At 39.2% G+C, this 20288-nt stretch overlaps 1 protein-coding gene across 2 annotated transcripts in view; it reads right to left on the bottom strand.

Moving 5' to 3' along the window:
- ARHGEF25 (Rho guanine nucleotide exchange factor 25) overlaps nt 1–20288 on the bottom strand; it is an 825360-nt gene that overhangs the window by 455648 nt on the left and 349424 nt on the right. The window contains exon 1 of one of the 2 annotated variants that reach the window (XM_053708201.1): nt 1016–1298. The exons of the other annotated variant lie outside the window; for it this stretch is intronic. Coding sequence (XP_053564176.1) covers nt 1016–1109 — 94 coding nt within the window. The 5' untranslated portion in view covers nt 1110–1298. Of the gene's footprint in view, nt 1–1015; nt 1299–20288 lie in introns of those variants that run through there. 2 annotated transcript variants of the gene reach the window in all.

The following is a 20288-nucleotide window of genomic DNA, read 5'->3' as shown; positions in this document are numbered from 1 at the left end:
TGTCAGGACTGGAGCACACCAAGTGTGGTTGTGCTGGTCCCAGAGTGAAACAGCACAAACATGGCCAGGTAAATAGTGCAGGTGGTAAATAAGCACAGAAAGAGATGAAAATAATATATATACAAGGCTGATAGGTGTGATTTGTGCTAAGTCATCATATATGAAGGGGGATATGTGACTGAATAAGGTGCAAGAGACAGGAAGGCATGGATTTCTGCTAGTGATTTGTTAGTCATGGCTGAGTTAAAGGGTCTGAATCTGATAACTTTATTTAAGTGTTAGAAAGGCAGATAGAGATAATACTATTGGTCACAGGTACACACAAGAGACAGATGAGAGATAAGATATAGACTACAGGCAGACATAAAGGCAATAAGGACTGAATGAGCAGGAAGTGCTAGGCAATTGCTCAGCATTTACTAGATACATTATATGTTTTACTGTCTTAATATTGTAGCTTCTATCAGCAGGGAAGTCTTTACAAGCTACATGATCATGTTCTGCTATTCAATAAAACATTAATAATTTGTCACATAGGCAAAATATTCTAGACTGTCAGCAAGCATCTGACAATGTTTGTGAGGAGTTTCATACCCATGAGGAATACCGTGGTACCCACACCTACAGTCTCATCACATCACTTGAGCTACCAGGGCTAACTTTAACATGTGCCAATAATTACACAGTAGCAGACTTCAGTATAGATCACTCACTATATTCTCTCTCTGTACCACACATAAATATCCAGCACGGTAAAGGAATGCAAGACGGGCACACAGTAAAAATGCTGCTAGTGAGCATCTTTACAGACTGGGTAGCAATACATCAGCATGAAGAACCAAGGTGGCGTTAAACTCACACATTGTAGGTAGCAGCCAAAACTTTATAGCACAGGAAGTCCCAGTGTAATTTAGGGTTCATTTGTGTAACATATCCTCATGGATAATCATTGCCACAATTACAAATCCACAAACAGCGCTGCAAAAGATATGGGAATATCAGAGCTTCCACTAACCTCTCACCCGGGCGTAGCAGCAGCTGCACTGAGACAGGACCTTTCGGAAGAGGTTTTGGCAAGCACAGCCGTGGCGTGGGTTGCCCCCTCTCATTGCTCCCCAGGCATGGCGATGCAAAGCCTGGTCCAAATCATACCAGTGACGAATCACCCCCTCTCAGTGTAAGACCCGCAAAGAGGGGGGTGTGGGAGAAAGCGATGTCAGGGAGGAGCAGTGTGCAGATTTATTCTGTACTGTAGATGTATAGAGAGACGGGAGCGTGAGAGAAGCCAGCTGCTGAACTCAAGCTGTCTGCTGCTAAAGTGGCAGCTTCGCCTGAGCAGTTCCACTGCTTCAATCTGCTGGAAAGGAGGAGTCAGGGGCTCTTCCAGGAATGGCGCTGCACTCCCTTCATCTCACTCTTCTTTCTCTTGCTCTGTCACTAGATTTCCATCATTCTTTTTTTCTTCTTCTTTTCCTTTCACTTTAGAATTTACAGCAATTCTCACTTTTTAGTACACATGCTTGGCTCTCCTGCACAGTGTCACTTTATACTATTCAGTTTATAAATATGTGAGTTTTCTTTTTTTTATTGCAAAGCTCTGCGAATTACCTAATACAAATAATATTTTTTATAATAGCTGTGCTAAAAAAAGTTTGGATTACTATCTGACTGTTAAATCCCCAAACTACTACGTGATGCCCCTAGATTCCCACACTCATCAGTGACATCACACAAAAGTGTTTGTACAACAAGTATATCATTATGCTCTACCAGAATTCAAGACTTCAGCTAGCACTATATAGACAAATATATCTCACTAACAAACCTGAATAACTAAACTCTGGCCTCCCTGGCCTATACACATTAAAATATACTGTTTATTATTATTATTATTATTATTATTATTATTATTATTATTATTATTATTATTATTATTATTATGTACCCTAGTCTGTTTTCCTTGCACAAAAAGTTAGTGGCTTTCAGTGCAAATTAATTATTACTATTTTTTTAAGCTATAATGGGCTAACAAATTCCACAGAACTGAACTGTGCATAAAAGTAATTTAGAAAGCTCAGTATAATAATTTACCATACAATATCTGCTAGTTTGAGCTTATATGTTCCAGAGATAAACATTTTTATTTATATGTTTAAGAGTTGGGAACCTCAATACTACTCTTTATATGTACACAGTATTATTATGTCTGTACAGTTTTAATTGCTTCTGCTTTTATCTCCTCTTTAAGACAGGATGTATCTCATTAGAAAAAATATAGGTTTAAGAAGTCAGATTTAAATACAAAGCAGTCATAAAACTTTATATACAGATGATAGATAGAAATGAACTAATGCACCCAAAACAAACTTATACATTGGAGCTTTTCTAATTTTTGTACATTTTGAAATACGACAAATATTTAAAGGTATATTTGTATAATATTTATTTTAGGTATAGTATTTGCATGTATGTTCTAGTAATACACATTTAAAAAAAAACATTTTTTTAATTGAAGTAAATTTGAAAGTTGTTTAAAATTGCCCGCTCTATCTGAATCATGAAAGAAAAATCTTGGGTTTGATATCCCTTTAACCCCTTAACGACCGACGATGTATGGGGTACGTCCTCCAAAAAAATACAGTTAACGACCGAGGACATACCCTGTACGTCGTCGGCCTTTGAAAGCGGTGGAAGCTATCCTGATCGTTTCCAGCCGCTTTCATGTTATTGCAGTGGTGCCTCGATATCGAGGAATCCTGCAATAACACTACTTGGCTATCCAATGCAGAGATAGCCACTCTGTGGCCCTCTCTGCATCGGACATCGATGGCCGAGATCGTTGGTGGGTGGGAGCCAACGTGGGAGGCCATCAGTGAAGTCCAGTAATGAGAGGGGGTGGGATCAGGGGCGGGGCCACCGGGGGCGCGCAAAGAAGTGCGCACGTGCACGGGGCAAGAGCGGGTGGGAACCACTACACTGTACATGTGTGGTGAGCAGCGGCATTTAGCGGCCTTCTAATTACCAAAAAGCAACGCCAAAGCCATATATGTCTGATATTTCTGAACAAAGGGGATCCCAGAAAAGCATTTACAACCATTTATGCCATAATTGCACAAGTTGTTTGGAAATAATTTCAGTGAGAAACCTAAAGTTTGTGAAAAAATTTGTGAAAAAGTGAACAATTTTTTTTTTATTTGATCGCATTTGGCTGTGAAATGGTGGCATGAAATATACCAAAATAAGCCTAGATCAATACTTTGGGATGTCTTTTAAAAATATATATATATACATGTCAAGGGATATTCAGGGATTACGGAAAGATATCAGTGTCCCAATGTAACTATCGCTAATTTTGAAAAAAAGTGGTTTGAAAAAAAGTGGTTGTATTTATTGCCCTATAACTTGTAAAAAAAAGCAAAGAACATGTAAACATTGGGTATTTCTAAACACAAAATTTAAAACTATTTAGCATGGGTGTTTTTTGGTGGTTCTAGATGTGTAACAGATTTTGGGGGACAAAGTTAGAAAAAGTGTTTTTTTTTTTCCATTTTTTCCTCATATTTTATAAAAAAAATTATAGTAAATTATAAGATATGATGAAAATAATGATATCTTTAGAAAGTCCATTTAATGGCAAGAAAAACGGTATATAATATGTGTGGGTACAGTAAATGAGTAAGAGGAAAATTACAGCTAAACACAAATATCGCAAAAATGTACAAATAGCCTTGGTCCCAAACGGACAGAAAATGGAAAAGTGCTGTGGTCATTAAGGGGTTAAGAGTAAGAACCTGAGCTGAATGACACAATGTGTTACCTATTACAGTTATGCAAAGGCAAAAGCATTATTTTATTATATTTAATTTTTCAGAGGACCGTTGTGTAACAGATGATAGTATCATTAGAAAATTTTACTAATGCACTCCTACGTGCCTTTAGAAAAGTGTAAGTCTGCTCAGAAGAGGCAATACACTTCCACTCCTGAGCTGGACACACATTCGTTTCCTAGGGGGCTAAAACCCCTGCATAATGGGTGGCTATAGTGACTGTTTATAAAGATGACATATATAGTTTAAATCTTTGTTATTTCATAAGTAGCTATATGGCAATGGCAATTATTAGTGGAATCTCTTAAAGTTGCGGGCTTATCATAGCTGTGAACATTCCCTTGGCCCTGCCCCTCCCTTTGTGGCCCCGCTCACAAATCTGCAATGGCACATCGCCAAGAAGATCCCTCACCTCTCTTTCACTTCACAATAATTAAAATATAGAATACAAAAATATATATGAAATTGGTGAACAGGAGGCCATAAATCTCTTACGCCTAGATTACGAGTCTTGTGTTAGCCTTAAAAAGCAGCGTTGAGAGGTCCCAACGCTGCTTTTTAACGCCCGCTGGTATTACGAGTCTGGCAGGTACAGGTGTACCGCTCACTTTTTTTCCACGACTCGAGCATACCGCAAATCCCCTTACGTAAATTGCGTATCCTATCTTTTCTTTGGGATTTTCCTAACACCGGTATTACGAGTCTTGGAAAAACAGAATTTATGCTTACCTGATAAATTACTTTCTCCAACGGTGTGTCCGGTCCACGGCGTCATCCATTACTTGTGGGAATATTCTCTTCCCCAACAGGAAATGGCAAAGAGCACAGCAAAAGCTGTCCATATAGCCCCTCCTCAGGCTCCGCCCCCCAGTCATTCGACCGACGGTTAGGAGAAAAAAGGAGAAACTATAGGGTGCCGTGGTGACTGTAGTGTATAGAGAAAGAAATTTTTCAAACCTGATTAAAAAACCAGGGCGGGCCGTGGACCGGACACACCGTTGGAGAAAGTAATTTATCAGGTAAGCATAAATTCTGTTTTCTCCAACATTGGTGTGTCCGGTCCACGGCGTCATCCATTACTTGTGGGAACCAATACCAAAGCTTTAGGACACGGATGAAGGGAGGGAGCAAATCAGGTTACCTAAACGGAAGGCACCACGGCTTGCAAAACCTTTCTCCCAAAAACAGCCTCCGAAGAAGCAAAAGTATCAAATTTGTAAAATTTGGCAAAAGTGTGCAGAGAAGACCAAGTCGCTGCCTTACATATCTGATCAACAGAAGCCTCGTTCTTGAAGGCCCATGTGGAAGCCACAGCTCTAGTGGAGTGAGCTGTGACTCGTTCAGGAGGCTGCCGTCCGGCAGTCTCATAAGCCAATCGGATAATGCTTTTCAGCCAGAAAGAAAGAGAGGTAGCCGTAGCTTTTTGTCCTCTCCTCTTACCAGAGTAAACGACAAACAAAGATGAGGTTTGTCTAAAATCCTTAGTTGCTTCTAAATAGAACTTTAAAGCACGAACTACATCTAAATTGCGAAACAAACGTTCCTTCTTTGAAACTGGATTCGGACACAGAGAAGGAACAACTATTTCCTGGTTAATATTCCTGTTGGAAACAACCTTCGGAAGAAAACCAGGCTTAGTACGCAAAACGACCTTATCTGAATGTAACACCAGATAGGGTGGATTACACTGCAAAGCAGATAATTCAGAAACTCTTCTTGCAGAAGAAATAGCAACCAAAAACAGAACTTTCCAAGATAGTAACTTGATATCTATGGAATGTAAGGGTTCAAACGGAACCCCTTGAAGAACTGAAAGAACTAAATTTAGACTCCAAGGAGGAGTCAAGGGTCTGTAAACAGGCTTGATTCTGATCAAAGCCTGTACAAAAGCTTGTACATCTGGCACAGCTGCCAGTCGTTTGTGTAACAAGACAGATAAAGCAGAAATCTGTCCTTTTAGAGAACTCGCTGACAATCCCTTATCCAAACCCTCTTGGAGAAAGGAGAGGATCTTAGGAATTTTAATCTTACTCCAGGAGAATCCCTTGGGATTCACACCAACAGATATATTTTTTCCATATTTTATGGTAAATCTTTCTAGTCACTGGTTTTCTGGCTTGGACCAGAGTATCTATCACTGAATCTGAAAACCCATGCTTGGATAAAATCAAACGTTCAATTTCCAAGCAGTCAGCTGCAGAGAAACTAGGTTTGGATGTTCGAATGGACCTTGAACTAGAAGATCCTGTCTCAAAGGTAGCTTCCATGGTGGAGCCGATGACATATTCACTAGGTCTGCATACTAAGTCCTGCGTGGCCACACAGGAGCTATCAGAATCACCGAGGCCTTCTCCTGTTTGATCCTGGCTACAAGCCTGGGAAGGAGAGGGAACGGTGGAAACGCATAAGCTAGGTTGAACGACCAAGGTGCCACTAATGCATCCACTAGAGTCGCCTTGGGATCCCTGGATCTGGACCCGTAGCAAGGAACCTTGAAGTTCTGACGAGACGCCATCAGATCCATGTCTGGAATGCCCCATAATTGAGTCAACTGGGCAAAAACCTCCGGGTGGAGTTCCCACTCCCCCGGATGGAAAGTCTGACGACTCAGATAATCCGCCTCCCAGTTGTCTACTCCTGGGATGTGAATTGCAGATAGGTGGCAGGAGTGATCCTCCGCCCATTTGATGATTTTGGAAACCTCTCTCATCGCCAAGGAACTCCTTGTTCCCCCCTGATGGTTGATGTAAGCTACAGTCGTCATGTTGTCTGACTGGAATCTTATGAATCCGGCCTTCGCTAGTTGAGGCCAAGCCCGGAGAGCATTGAATATCGCTCTCAGTTCCAGGATGTTTATCGAGAGAAGAGACTCTTCCTGAGACCATAGACCCTGAGCTTTCAGGGAATCCCAGACCGCGCCCCAGCCTAATAGACTGGCGTCGGTCGTGACAATGACCCACTCTGGTCTGCGGAAACTCATTCCCTGAGACAGGTGATCCTGGGACAACCACCAACGGAGTGAGTCTCTGGTCATCTGGTCTACTTGAATCTTTGGAGACAAGTCTGCATAGTCCCCATTCCACTGATTGAGCATGCACAGTTGTAATGGTCTTAGATGAATTCGAGCAAAAGGAACTATGTCCATTGCTTCAACCATCAACCCTACTACTTCCATGCACTGAGCTATGGAAGGCTGCAGAACAGAGTGAAAAACTTGACAAGCGTTTAGAAGCTTTGACTTTCTAACTTCAGTCAGGAAGATCTTCATTTCTAAAGAATCTATTATTGTTCCCAAAAAGGGAACTCTTGTTGACGGAGACAGGGAACTCTTTTCTACATTCACCTTCCACCCGTGAGATCTGAGAAAGGCTAGAACAATGTCTGTATGAGCCTTTGCCTTGGAAAGAGACGACGCTTGAATTAGAATGTCGTCCAGATAAGGTGCCACTGCAATGCCCCTTGGTCTTAGAACCGCCAGAAGGGACCCAAGCACCTTTGTGAAAATTCTGGGAGCAGTGGCTAGTCCGAATGGGAGAGCCATGAACTGATAATGTTTGTCCAGAAAGGGGAACCTTAGGAACTGATGATGATCTTTGTGGATAGGAATATGTAGATACACATCCTTTAAATCCACGCTAGTCATATATTGACCCTCCTGGATTGTAGGTAAAATTGTTCGAATGGTTTCCATTTTGAACGATGGAACTCTGAGAAATTTGTTTAGAATTTTTAAATCCAGAATTGGTCTGAAAGTTCCCTCTTTTTTGGGAACTACAAACAGGTTTGAGTAAAACCCCTGACCTTGTTCCACAGCTGGAACTGGGTGTATCACTCCCATCTTTAACAGGTCTTCTACACAATGTAAGAATGCCTGTCTCTTTATTTGGTTTGAAGATAAGTGAGACATGTGGAACCTTCCCCTTGGGGGTAGTTCCTTGAATTCTAGAAGATAACCCTGAGAGACTATTTCTAGTGCCCAGGAATCCTGAACATCTCTTGCCCAAGCCTGAGCAAAGAGACAGAGTCTGCCCCCTACTAGATCCGGTCCCGGATCGGGGGTTACCCCTTCATGCTATCTTGGTAGCAGCAGCAGGCTTCTTGGCCTGTTTACCCTTGTTCCAGCTTTGCATTGGTTTCCAAGCTGGTTTAGTCTGGGAAGCGTTACCCTCTTGTCTAGAGGCTGCAGAGTTGGAAGCCGGACCGTTCCTTAAATTGCGAAAGGAACGAAAATTGGACTTATTCTTAGCCTTGAAAGGCCTATCTTGTGGGAGGGCATGGCCCTTTCCCCCAGTGATGTCTGAAATAATTTCTTTCAATTCCGGCCCAAAAAGGGTCTTACCTTTGAAAGGGATATTAAGCAATTTTGTCTTGGAAGATACATCCGCCGACCAAGACTTTAGCCAGAGCGCTCTGCACGCCACAACTGCAAACCCTGAATTTTTCGCCGCTAATCTCGCTAACTGAAAAGCGGCATCTAAAATAAAGGAATTAGCTAACTTAAGTGCGTGAATTCTGTCCATGACCTCCTCATATGGAGTCTCCTTACTGAGCGACTTTTCCAGTTCCTCGAACCAGAAACACGCCGCTGTAGTGACAGGAATAATGCACGAAATTGGTTGAAGGAGGTAACCTTGCTGTACAAAAATCTTTTTAAGCAAACCCTCCAATTTTTTATCCATAGGATCTTTGAAAGCACAATTGTCCTCAATGGGAATAGTCGTGCGGTTGGCTAGTGTAGAAACCGCCCCCTCGACCTTAGGGACTGTTTGCCATGTGTCCTTCCTGGGGTCGACCATGGGGAACAATTTCTTAAATATAGGAGGAGGGACAAAAGGTATGCCTGGCTTCTCCCACTCCTTATTCACTATGTCCACCACCCTTTTAGGTATCGGAAAGGCATCAGGGTGCACCGGGACTTCTAGGAATTTGTCCATCTTGCACAATTTTTCTGGGATGACCAAATTGTCACAATCATCCACAGTAGATAGCACCTCCTTAAGTAATGCGCGGAGATGCTCTAATTTAAATTTAAATGTCACAACATCAGGTTCTGCCTGCTGAGAAATTCTTCCTGTATCAGAAATTTCTCCATCTGACAAACCCTCCCTCACTGCCACTTCAGACTGGTGTGAGGGTATGACAGATAAATTATCATCAGCGCCCTCCTGCTCTACAGTGTTTAAAACTGAGCAATCGCGCTTTCTCTGAAATCCTGGCATTTTGGATAAAATATTAGCTATGGAGTTATCCATTACTGCCGTCAATTGTTGCATAGTAACAAGCATTGGCGCGCTAGAAGTACTAGGGGTCGCCTGCACGGGCATAACTGGTATAGACACAGAAGGAGAGGATGCAGAACTATCCCTACTTCCTTCATCTGAGGAATCATCCTGGGCAATCTTACTAAATGTGACAGTACTGTCCTTACTTTGTTTGGACGCCATGGCACAATTATCACATACATTTGAAGGGGGAACCACCTTGGCCTCCATACATACAGAACATGATCTATCTGAAGGTACAGACATGTTAGACAGGCTTAAACTGGTTAATAAAGCACAAAAACCGTTTTTTAAACAAAACCGTTACTGTCTCTTTAAATGTTAAACAGAGCACACTTTATTACTGAATATGTTAAAAACTATGAAGGAATTATCCAATATTTACCAATAATTTTTAACCATAATTTTCACCACAGTGTCTTAATGCATTCAAAGTATTGCACCCCAATTTTCAAGCTTTTAACCCTTAAAATGCGGAAAACAGAGCCGTTTGCAATTTTAACCCCACTACAGTCCCAGCCACAGCGTTTGTTGTGACTTCACCTATCCCAGGAATGTTTTCAGTGGATACCAGACCCTCTCACATGCAGCTGCATGCACTGCACTAAAAAGAAACTGCGCAATAATGGCGCGAAAATGAGGCTCTGCCTACTACAGAGAAAGGCCCTTCCTGACTGGGAAGGTGTCTTAACTAGTGCCTGGCATTAAAAACGTTCCCCAAATAATAAAAAGTGTGAAATCCACTTCAAACTGTAAATAATACTTAAATAAGCAATCGATTTAGCCCTTAAGAGTGTCCACCAGTTAATAGCCCATAATAAGCCCTTTATTCTTTTTGAGTCTAAGAAAATGGCTTACCGATCCCCATGAGGGAAAATGACAGCCTTCCAGCATTACACAGTCTTGTTAGAAAAATGGCTAGTCATACCTTGAGCAGAAAAGTCTGCAAACTGTTCCCCCCAACTGAAGTTCTTTGGGCTCAACAGTCCTGCGTGGGAACAGCAATTGATTTTAGTTACTGCTGCTAAAATCATACTCCTCTTTTAAACAGAACTCTTCATCTCTTTCTGTTTCAGAGTAAATAGCACAACCAGTACTATTTCAAAATAACAAACTTTTGATAGAAGAATAAAAAACTACAACTAAACACCACGTACTCTTCACCATCTCCGTGGAGATGCTACTTGTTCAGAGCGGCAAAGAGAATGACTGGGGGGGCGGAGCCTGAGGAGGGGCTATATGGACAGCTTTTGCTGTGCTCTTTGCCATTTCCTGTTGGGGAAGAGAATATTCCCACAAGTAATGGATGACGCCATGGACAGGACACACCAATGTTGGAGAAAAGTGAGCGGTACACCCTCTCCTATCAAGACTCCTACCGCATTTAATAGTCCGTAGTTAAGAGTTTTATGGGCTAACGCCGTAACATAAAACTCTTAACTAAAGTGCTAAAAAGTACACTAACACCCATAAACTACCTATTAACCCCTAAACCGAGCCCCCCCCCCACATTGCAAACACTTAAATACATTTTTAACCCCTAATCTGCCGACCAGACGTCAACATCACTTCAATAAATATATTAACCCCTAAAACACTGCACTCCCGCCTTGCAAACATTAGTTTAATTTTTTTAACCCCTAATCTGCTGTCCCTAACATCGCCGACACCTACCTACATTTATTAACCCCTAGTCTGTCGCTGCCACTATATTAAAGTTGTTAACCCCTAAACCTAAGTCTAACCCTAACCCTAACACCCCCTAACTTAAATATAATTTAAAATAATCTAAGTAAAATTACTATTATTAAATAAAGTATTCCTATTTAAAACTAAATACTTACCTATAGAATAAACCCTAAGATAGCTACAATATAACTAATAATTACGTTGTAGCTATCTCAGGGTTTATTTTTATTTTACAGGCAACTTTGTATTTATTTTAACTAGGTACAATAGTTATTAAATAGTTATTAACTATTTAATAACTTCCTAATTAAAATAAATACAAATTTATCTGTAAAATAAAACCTAACCTAATTTACAATTACACCTAACACTACACTATAAATAAATTAATTCCCTAAACTAACTACAATTAAATACAATTAAATAAAATTATCTAAATTACGAAAAAAACCAAACACTAAATTACAGAAAATAATAAAATAATTATAATTGTTTTAAACTAATTACACCTATTCTAATCCCCCTAATAAAATAAAAAAGCCCCCCAAATAATAAAAATCCCTACCCTACACTAAATTACAAATAGCCCTTAAAAGGGCCTTTTGCGAGGCATTGTCCCAAAGTAATCAGCTCTATTACCTGACGTCTTCACCCGACCGGGCAGAAGTGGTCCTCCAGGCAGGTCCAAAGTCTTCATCCTATCCGGGCAGAAGAGGTCCTCCAGACGGCCAGAAGTCTTCATCCAGACGGCATCTTCTATCTTCATCCATCCGGAGCGGGTCCATCTTCAAGACATCCGACGCGGAGCATCCTCTTCGTTCTTGATCCAACGACTGAATGACTGGTCATTTAAAAGTCGTCATCCAAGATGGCGTCCCTTGAATTCTGATTGGCTGATAGAATTCTATCAGCCAATCAGAATTAAGGTAGAAAAAATCCTATTCGCTGATGCCCGGTTGGGTGAAGACATCTCAAGGTGATCTTCAAAGGGGTAGTGTTAGGTTTTATTAAGGGGGGATTGGGTGGGTTTTAGAGTTGGGTTGGATGTGTGGATGGTGGGTTGTAATGTTGGGGGAGTATTGTATTTTTTTTACAGGTAATAGAGCTGATTACTTTGGGGCAATGCCCGCAAAAGGCTCTTTAAAGGGCTATTTGTAATTTAGTATAGGGTAGGGATTTTTATTATTTTGGGGGCTTTTTATTTTAGTTGGGAGATTAGATTAGGTGTAATTAGTTTAAAAAACTTGTAATTATTTTATTATTTTCTGTAATTTAGTTTTTTCCCCCCGTAATTTAGATAATTTTATTTAATTGTATTTAATTGTAGTTAGTTTAGGGAATTAATTTAATTATATTGTAGTTTTAGGTGTAATTGTAACTTAGTTTAGGTTTTATTTTACAGGTATATTTGTATTTATTTTAACTAGGAAGTTATTAAATAGTTAATAACTATTTAATAACTATTGTACTTAGTTAAAATAAATACAAACTTGCCTGTAAAATAAAAATAAACCCTAAGCTAGATACAATGTAACTATTAGTTATATTGTAGCTAGCTTAGGGTTTATTTTATAGGTATTTAGTTTTAAATAGGAATTATTTATTTAATTGTAGTAATTTTATTTAGATTATTTTAAATTATATTTAAGTTAGGGGGGTGTTAGGGTTAGATTTAGGGGTTAATAACTTTATTATAGTGGTGGCGACATTGTGGGCGGCAGATTAGGGGTTAATAATTGTAGGTAGGTTGCAACGACATTGGGGGCGGCAGATTAGGGGTTAATAACTATAATGTAGGTGGCAGCCATGTTGGAGGCAGCAGATTAGGGGTTCATAAGTATAATGTAGGTGGCGGCGATGTCCAGAGCAGCAGATTAGGGGTTAATAATATAATGTAGATGTCGGGGACGGCAGATTAGGGGTTAATAAATGTAAGATTAGGGGTGTTTAGACTCAGGGTTAATATTAGGGTGTTAGGTGTAGACATAAATTTACTTTCCCCATAGGAAGCAATGGGGCTGCGTTTTGGAGCTGAACGCTGCTTTTTTTGCAGGTGTTAGGTTTTTTTCAGCCGAATCAGCCCCATTGATTCCTATGGGAAATCTTGCACAAGCACGTTTTACCTGCTTACCGCTAACGTAAGCAGCGCTGGTATTGAGGTGAAATGTGGAGTTAAATTTTGCTTTACGCTCACTTTTTTGCGGCTAACGCCGGGTTTAGAAGATCCTGTAATACCAGCGTTGTCTTAAGTGAGCGGTGAGAAAAAATGCTCGTTAACACCGCAAACCATTACCGACAAAAACTCGTAATCTAGCCGTTACTGTTTACAGATCAGAGTGAATAATATTTTAAGGGACAGTCTACACCAGAAATTTTAATTTTAAAAAAGATACATAATCCCTTTATTACCCATTCCACAGTTTTGCATAACAACACAGTTATATTAATACACTTTTTACCTGTGTGATTACCTTGTATCTAAGCCTCTGCAGACTGCCCCTTTATTTTTGTTCTTTTGACAGACTTACATTTGAGCTAATCAGTGCTGACTCCTAAGTAATTATATGGGCGTGAGCACAATGTTATCTATATGACACACATGAACTAACACCCTATAGTTGTGGAAAAAATGTCAAAATGCATTCAGATAAGAGGCAGCCTTCAAAGGCTAAGAAATTAGCATATGAGCCTTCCTATGATTAGCTTTCAACTAAGAATACAAAGGGAACAAAGCAAAATTGATGATAAACATATATTGGAACGTTGTTTAAAATTACATGCCCTACCTGAATCATGAAAGTTTATTTTTGACTAGATTATCCCTTTAATATTTTGTACATATGATATGCAGTTAATATTGGGTATTTCGGGACGGGATTGGAGACCATGGAAATATTTAAATGTAAGCAGCTATGTTACTTTAGTTTATGAAGTAAAAACTTTTAGTACTACAGGCTAAGTAAAATATTTTTCACAGAATATGATAATAAATACAACTGTTATTTATTAGTCAATTATTTGTGATTCAGTATATTTACTAATATGTGTAATTCATAGATTCCTCAGCTAAAAAAGCAGTCTAACCATGATATGCTGCTACTCCCTGCCATACATAAAAGAATGGTATCTCCTGCTTTTAAAATGATGGGGTGGACTTATATTGATGATTTGTGCCAGTCTTCTATTTAATTTTGGGATTAGTTGGCCCCATAAAATAGTATTTGGGAAGCACAAGAACTCTGTTACAGAATATAACTTCCCTTCCATGTTTTTAACTGTGTTTAGAACCATGACAACTGGATTTACATTGGTCAGAAACAACCTAATGGGTTTTGTGTTATATTTGAGAGGAGCAACCTTTCTGATAATCTTATTAAAGTGATGGTAATTTTTATGGTTTAAGCACACGGATTATGTTAACATAGATGATGAGTATTATAGTCACTAAGTTTATGTTTTTATAAATACACCTATTATTATTATTATTATACTTAATTTATGAAGTGCCAACATATTCCGCAGCGCTGTCCATGGATACAATTCATTTAAAAACCTTGTAAGAGACAGGACAAAATTTACACACATACAGGAGGAATTGAGGGCCCTATTCCCGTAGGAACTTACAATCTAGAAGGGTAGGGGTAGGAGGCTGAGAAACACCTATATTTTTATATAATTTTATTCTTACTTTTTCATTCTAGCATTTGTTAGATCCAACCCCCCCCGTGTCCTTCCTTGATTTCTCACAGTGCGGTAGAGAGCAATACCCCCCGCTCTCTGCATATGCATGACATTTACATTAGAATTGTGATATCAACAAATACAGAGGCACCTATAGAATTAGGCCAAGGAGGCTGTCAGCTAAGTCTCCGCATGAACAAGGGCCTCTCGGCTCACAGCACACCTATGCAAACACGCAGTTACTGTTTTATAACTTGTGTGCTGCAGCCCTCTACCCACGTAATTATATCCTCCTCTGAGCAGCACAGCTCATACATGGGGCACTTTATATTTAACTAATATGTCAATCACACTGCAGAACCAGTGACAAGAGGTTTCAAATTACTACGCTTAATCTCACTCTACTGAAGAATGAACTAAGGAGAGAGGCATTTGTCCCCACCCTGCACCACTGTCACCGATATAATGAGGGCTGGAACACTGCTTAAGAAAAAAGTTAATTTAAATTTTTTACTTGACCCCTAATAGCAGTTGTTTCAGTTTGCAGTGTACCGTGCGGTTGTGGGACAATGGGGATGGAAAGTATTCAGAACAGACTGAACAGTAGTGGGTAGTCAGTGAAGTTGTAGAGTTTTTATTTTGAAACTACCTCTCTGCACTAGACCTATCCCATTCCTTGCTAAATTGTGTCACTAGCAGTCTTTCTAATATTTCTTCCTGGATGTCCTCTCACTACCTTAACTAATCTTTCAAAAACTGAAAAGATGACCAAGTAGCTGCCTTGCACATTGGTTCAAAAGAAGATTCATCTCTAGGACCCCAAGAAGTGGTGACTACGCTGGTAGAATGAGCAGTAATTTATTAAAAAAGAGACTTCCCCGATATTAGGTACGCTATGCAAATCAAAGCTTTAAGCCCTTCTGTCAAGGTGATTGCAGTAGCTTTCTGTCCCTTGCAGGGGTCTGAGAAATGGATAAACAAGGAAGAAGATTTTTTTTGGTGGCTTGAAAATAAAATTTCAAGTTCTATACTATATCACAGTTATGAAGTGATCACTCTTTTGAGGTTTTTTTTTCTTTTTTGCCGCTGGTCAAAGAGATGGGACTAAAATTTCTAAATTGATTTTTTCAGAAGAAACACCCTTAGGAAGGAAAGAGTGGTTTGTCAGGAGAATCACAAGATATAGCAGAAAGCTCAGATGCTCTTCTGAGTGAAGAAATGGCTAAGAGAAAGAGAAGCTTTCAAGACAACAGTTGAATTTCCAGACTATGCATAGGTCCAAATAGCTGAGCCTGAAGAAACTCTCAAGACCAAGTTAAGCTTCCACAGAGGGGAAGCAGGCCTGATACCTGGTCTGATTCTGAACAAAGCTTAAACAAAGGCTTGAATATCAGTAAGTCTCAAACACTTATTTTGAAAGAAGACTGAAAGGGCAGATATTTGTCCTTTAAGGGAACTGCCTTATAAACCCTTATCCAGACCACCCTGCAAAAAATGTAAGAATTAAAAAAATCTTAAAATAATTTTAATGGTAACTCTTAGACCCACACCAAGTAAAGAAAACTTTCCAGACTTTGAGATAAATACATCTTGTAACAAGCTTTCTGGCCTGAATCAAAGTGTCTATTATTTGATCTGAAAAAAACATCTATGAGACAAAACCAGACATTCAATTGCCATGCTGTCAAATTGAGAGATTTATGATCTTGATGGGAGAAGAGACTTTGAGAGAATAGGTCCTTTCTGAGAGGAAACACCAAAGCTGACTTGAGAATAATTGTACCAGATCTGCGTACAAAGTCATGTGAGGCCATGCAAGAGCAATTAAAATCACTGAGGCCCTTTCCTGTTTTATCCTGGCTATTATCCTAGATAGTAAAACAAAAGGAGGAAAGATATAAATCAAATTCAATGACCAGGAAATCTTATAGAGTCACTTGTGGATCTCAAAATCTTGCATAATACTGGGGTAGCTTGTAATTGAAAGCCATAAGGTCTATGTCTGGCTTTCCCCAACTATTCCCAATATACTTCCTGATTAAATGACCATTTGCCAGGGCGAAGGTACTGACAACTGAGATAGTCCACTTCCCAATTATCCACACCCAGAATGTGAATAGCCCATGTCAGAATGTGGGCTTTCCCTTTTTTCATGATAAGACACTTTAAGTACCACCTTTTTAATTGATGTAATCCACTACTGAAACCTCAGAAAAGACCCCAGTCTTAAAGGGACAAAAGTGAAATGCACATAGATTAATTAAACTGTTGAATAGAATCATATTTACAATATACATATACAACCCAAATTCCCAAAAAGTTGGGACAGTATGGATGCAAAAAACAAACAAAAACAAAAAGTCATTTTAAAATTCAATTCACCTTGTACTATATTAAAAACACATTATTAATACATTATTTTATGTTTTACTTTGTGATTTATTTTTTTTAAATATACACTCATTTCAAATCTGATGACTGCAACACGTTCCAAAAAAGTTAGGACACAGGAAATTTAGGACTAATAGCGATGTGACAAGTTGAAATAAGAAGGTCATATGAAACAGGTGAGGCATTCGTGTAATCAAAGTATATAAGGAGCCTCCAAAAAAGGCCTAGAGGCCTATTTATCAAATGTCTGTTGGACCTGATAGAATTCTATCAGCCAATCGGAATTAAGGTTGAAAAAATCCTATTGGCTGTTGCAATCAGCCAATAGGATTAAGCTGGCATTCTATTGGCTGATTGGAACAGCCAATAGAATGTGAGCTCAATCCTATTGGCTGATTGGATCAGCCAATAGGATTGAAGTCCAATCCTATTGGCTGATTGCAACAGCCAACAGGATATTTTCAACCTTAATTCCGATTGGCTGATAGAATACTATCAGTCAATCGGAATCTAAGGGACGCCATCTTGGATGACGTCATTTAAAGGAACCTTCATTCTGAAGAAGCCGTCGTCAGAAGAGGATGCTCCGCGTTGGATGTCTTGAAGAAGGAGCCGCTCCGCGCCGGATGGATGAAGATAGAAGATGTCGTCTGGGTGAAGACTTCTGCGGGCTTGGATGAAGACTTCGGCCGCTTGGATGAAGACTTCTGCCGGCTTCTTGGAGGATGGATGTCGGATCTTTAAAACTGAATCTTCTGGGGTTAGTGTTAGGATTTTTTAAGGGTGTATTGGGTGAGTTTTATTTTTAGGTTAGAGCTTGGGCTGCAATAGAGCTAAATGCCCTTTTAAGGGCAATACCCATCCAAATGCCCTTTTCAGGGCAATGGGGGGCTTAGGTTTTTTTTATATTAGTATTTTATTTTGGGTGTTGGTTGTGTGGGTGGTGGGTTTTACTGTTGGGGGGTTGTTTGTATTTTTTATTTACAGGTAAAAGAGCTGATTTCTTTGGGGCAATGCCCCGCAGAAGGCCCTTTAAAGGGCTATTTGTAGTTTATTGTAGGTTAGGGTTTTTTTTTATTTGGGGGGGGGGTTATTTTCATAGGGCCCTTAGATTAGGTGTAATTAGTTTACATCTTTGATAATTTCTTTTTTATTTTTTGTAACTTAGTGTTTATTTTTTTTGTGTAACTTAGTGTTTGTTATTTTTTGTAACTTAGTTGTTAGTTTTTTGTAACTTTGTAATTTTTTAGTGTTGATTAAAATTATTTGAGTAGGGTTAGGTGTTTAAATATATAATATAGTTAATTTAATTTGTAGTTTATTGTAATTTTAGTTTAAAAGTTAGGGAAGGTTAATTATTAATTTAATATAGTTTATTGTAATTTTAGTAAAATAGTTAGGGTAGATTAAATTAATTTGTTTAATATAGTTTAATATAATTTTAGTATAACAGTTAGGGTAGATTAATTAATAGTTTAATATATTTTAATTTAAATCTAAAGGTAAGTTAAAATGTATTAAAAGATAGGGATGAGTTAATATTTAATATAAAGTTAGTGGGTTGTTAGGTTTAGGGATTAATAGTTTAATTTAGTTTATGGCGATGTGGGGGGCTGGCGGTTTAGGGGTTAATAGGTTTAGTAAGTGGTAGTGATGTGGGACATCTGTAGTGACGTAACCATCAATCTGTGTAGGACTGAAACCCGGCGGATCGTATGTTACGTCACAAATTTCTACTTTTGCGGGTCTGTAGCTTTTGATAAATAAGGCGAATCAAGCTCTCCACAATTACGCTGCGGAATTCCAGCATATTTGTGGTTGATAAATAGGCCTCTAAGTCATTACCAGATAATGTAAGCACCTTACGCTCTCTGAGCAAGTGCTGTGTTTAATATGCTTGTGCACAGCACACACAATATTTTTTTGAAACAGCTATAGCTGTTACTAGAAGCATTTTTGCTAATACATGTATACTGTATACTGGAAAAAATGTTTCTACTCTAAAGTGAAATGCACCTGTGTCCATTCCAATTTTGGCTGGAATGTCCCTTTAACAAGGGCCAACTCTTTATAGCCCTGAACCTCAGACTGTGCCCAACCCAGCAATCTGGTGTAAATACAAGCCATTTTGGATGAAGGGAATAGACTCCCTAAATCAAGAGTGGTCAGTTTTCCCACAAGTTAGAGAATGGCTTGTCTTGAAGTATAGGGAGATCTTCTGAGGCAGATTGTTTAATTTCCATTCCACTGTTACAAAATGTGAAGCTGCAAAGAAGTGGAATCTGGCAAAGGTATGGCATCTGAAGCCACTACTATTAAACCAACCACTTCCATGCATTGAAGCTGTGTAGGAAAAAGAGTCTGATGCAATTTGAGTTTGCGAGCATCTGTGAGAGATAGTCTTATAATTACAGAGTTTATGACAAAGCCCAGAAAGGCAACTCTTGTATGTGACAGTAAAGAGCTTTTCAGGAGGTTGATTTTACAACCATGGGAACGAAGGAATTGAATAAACTGTTTTTGTATATTGCTGAGCCATCTAAAAGATGCAGCCTATGCCAGAATGTAATCTAGGTAAGGAGCGACTGCTGAGCCCTGAGCTCTCACTACATACAAAAGATATCCAAGAACCTTTGAGAAGATTCTTGGTTATGGTGCCAGACCAAAGGAGAGTGACACACCCTGGTAATGCCTGTTTAGAAGGAAAATCTGAGAAATTTTGAATGATCCCTGTGAATTGGGACATAAAAATAGGTATCTTTCAAGTCTATGGTAGACATAAATTTACCCTCCTGCACTAAAGGTAATATAGTGCAAAATGTTTCCATTTTAAAGTTAAAACTTTAAGAAATTTGTTCAGAGTCTTGAGATCCAAGATCGGCCTGTAAGTATATTCCCCCAAGGGGACCGGAGTAATCACTCCAATGGCATCTAGTTCTGTTACACATGCCAAGAAAGCTCTGGCATTTTAATGATATTTTTGAATGTGAGACAGGAGGAATCTTCCAGGAGGAGGGCAAGACTTAAAGCCTATGTGGTAATTAGGTTCAGTATCAAAGGAACTTGAAGAGAATTTTCCTCAAGCCTCCTGAAAAAAAAGTCTTGGTGGGGTCCACACTTTTATACAGATTCAGAGGAAGGAATAGCCTTTTTTTGTCTGTTTGGACTTACACCAAGAGGAACCAGGCTTCCATGTCGACTTGGAGGTGTCTGACTTCTGAGACACTGAACAGGAAGATCTTTGCGTCTTGTCTAGCAGTCTTAACACTGCCCTTAGCTTTTTTGTCTTGCAAAAGGAAGGCCCTTTTACCTCCAGTGACTGTAGCAATGATATCATCCAGTCCAGGTCCAAACAATAACTTTCCATGAAATGGGAGGGAAAGAAGTCTGCCTTAATATATTATATCAGCAGACCATG

This window comes from Bombina bombina, chromosome 3 (genome assembly GCF_027579735.1).
Source record: "Bombina bombina isolate aBomBom1 chromosome 3, aBomBom1.pri, whole genome shotgun sequence".
Lineage (NCBI taxonomy): Eukaryota > Metazoa > Chordata > Amphibia > Anura > Bombinatoridae > Bombina > Bombina bombina.
This window is presented reverse-complemented; position numbering and strand designations above follow the sequence as displayed.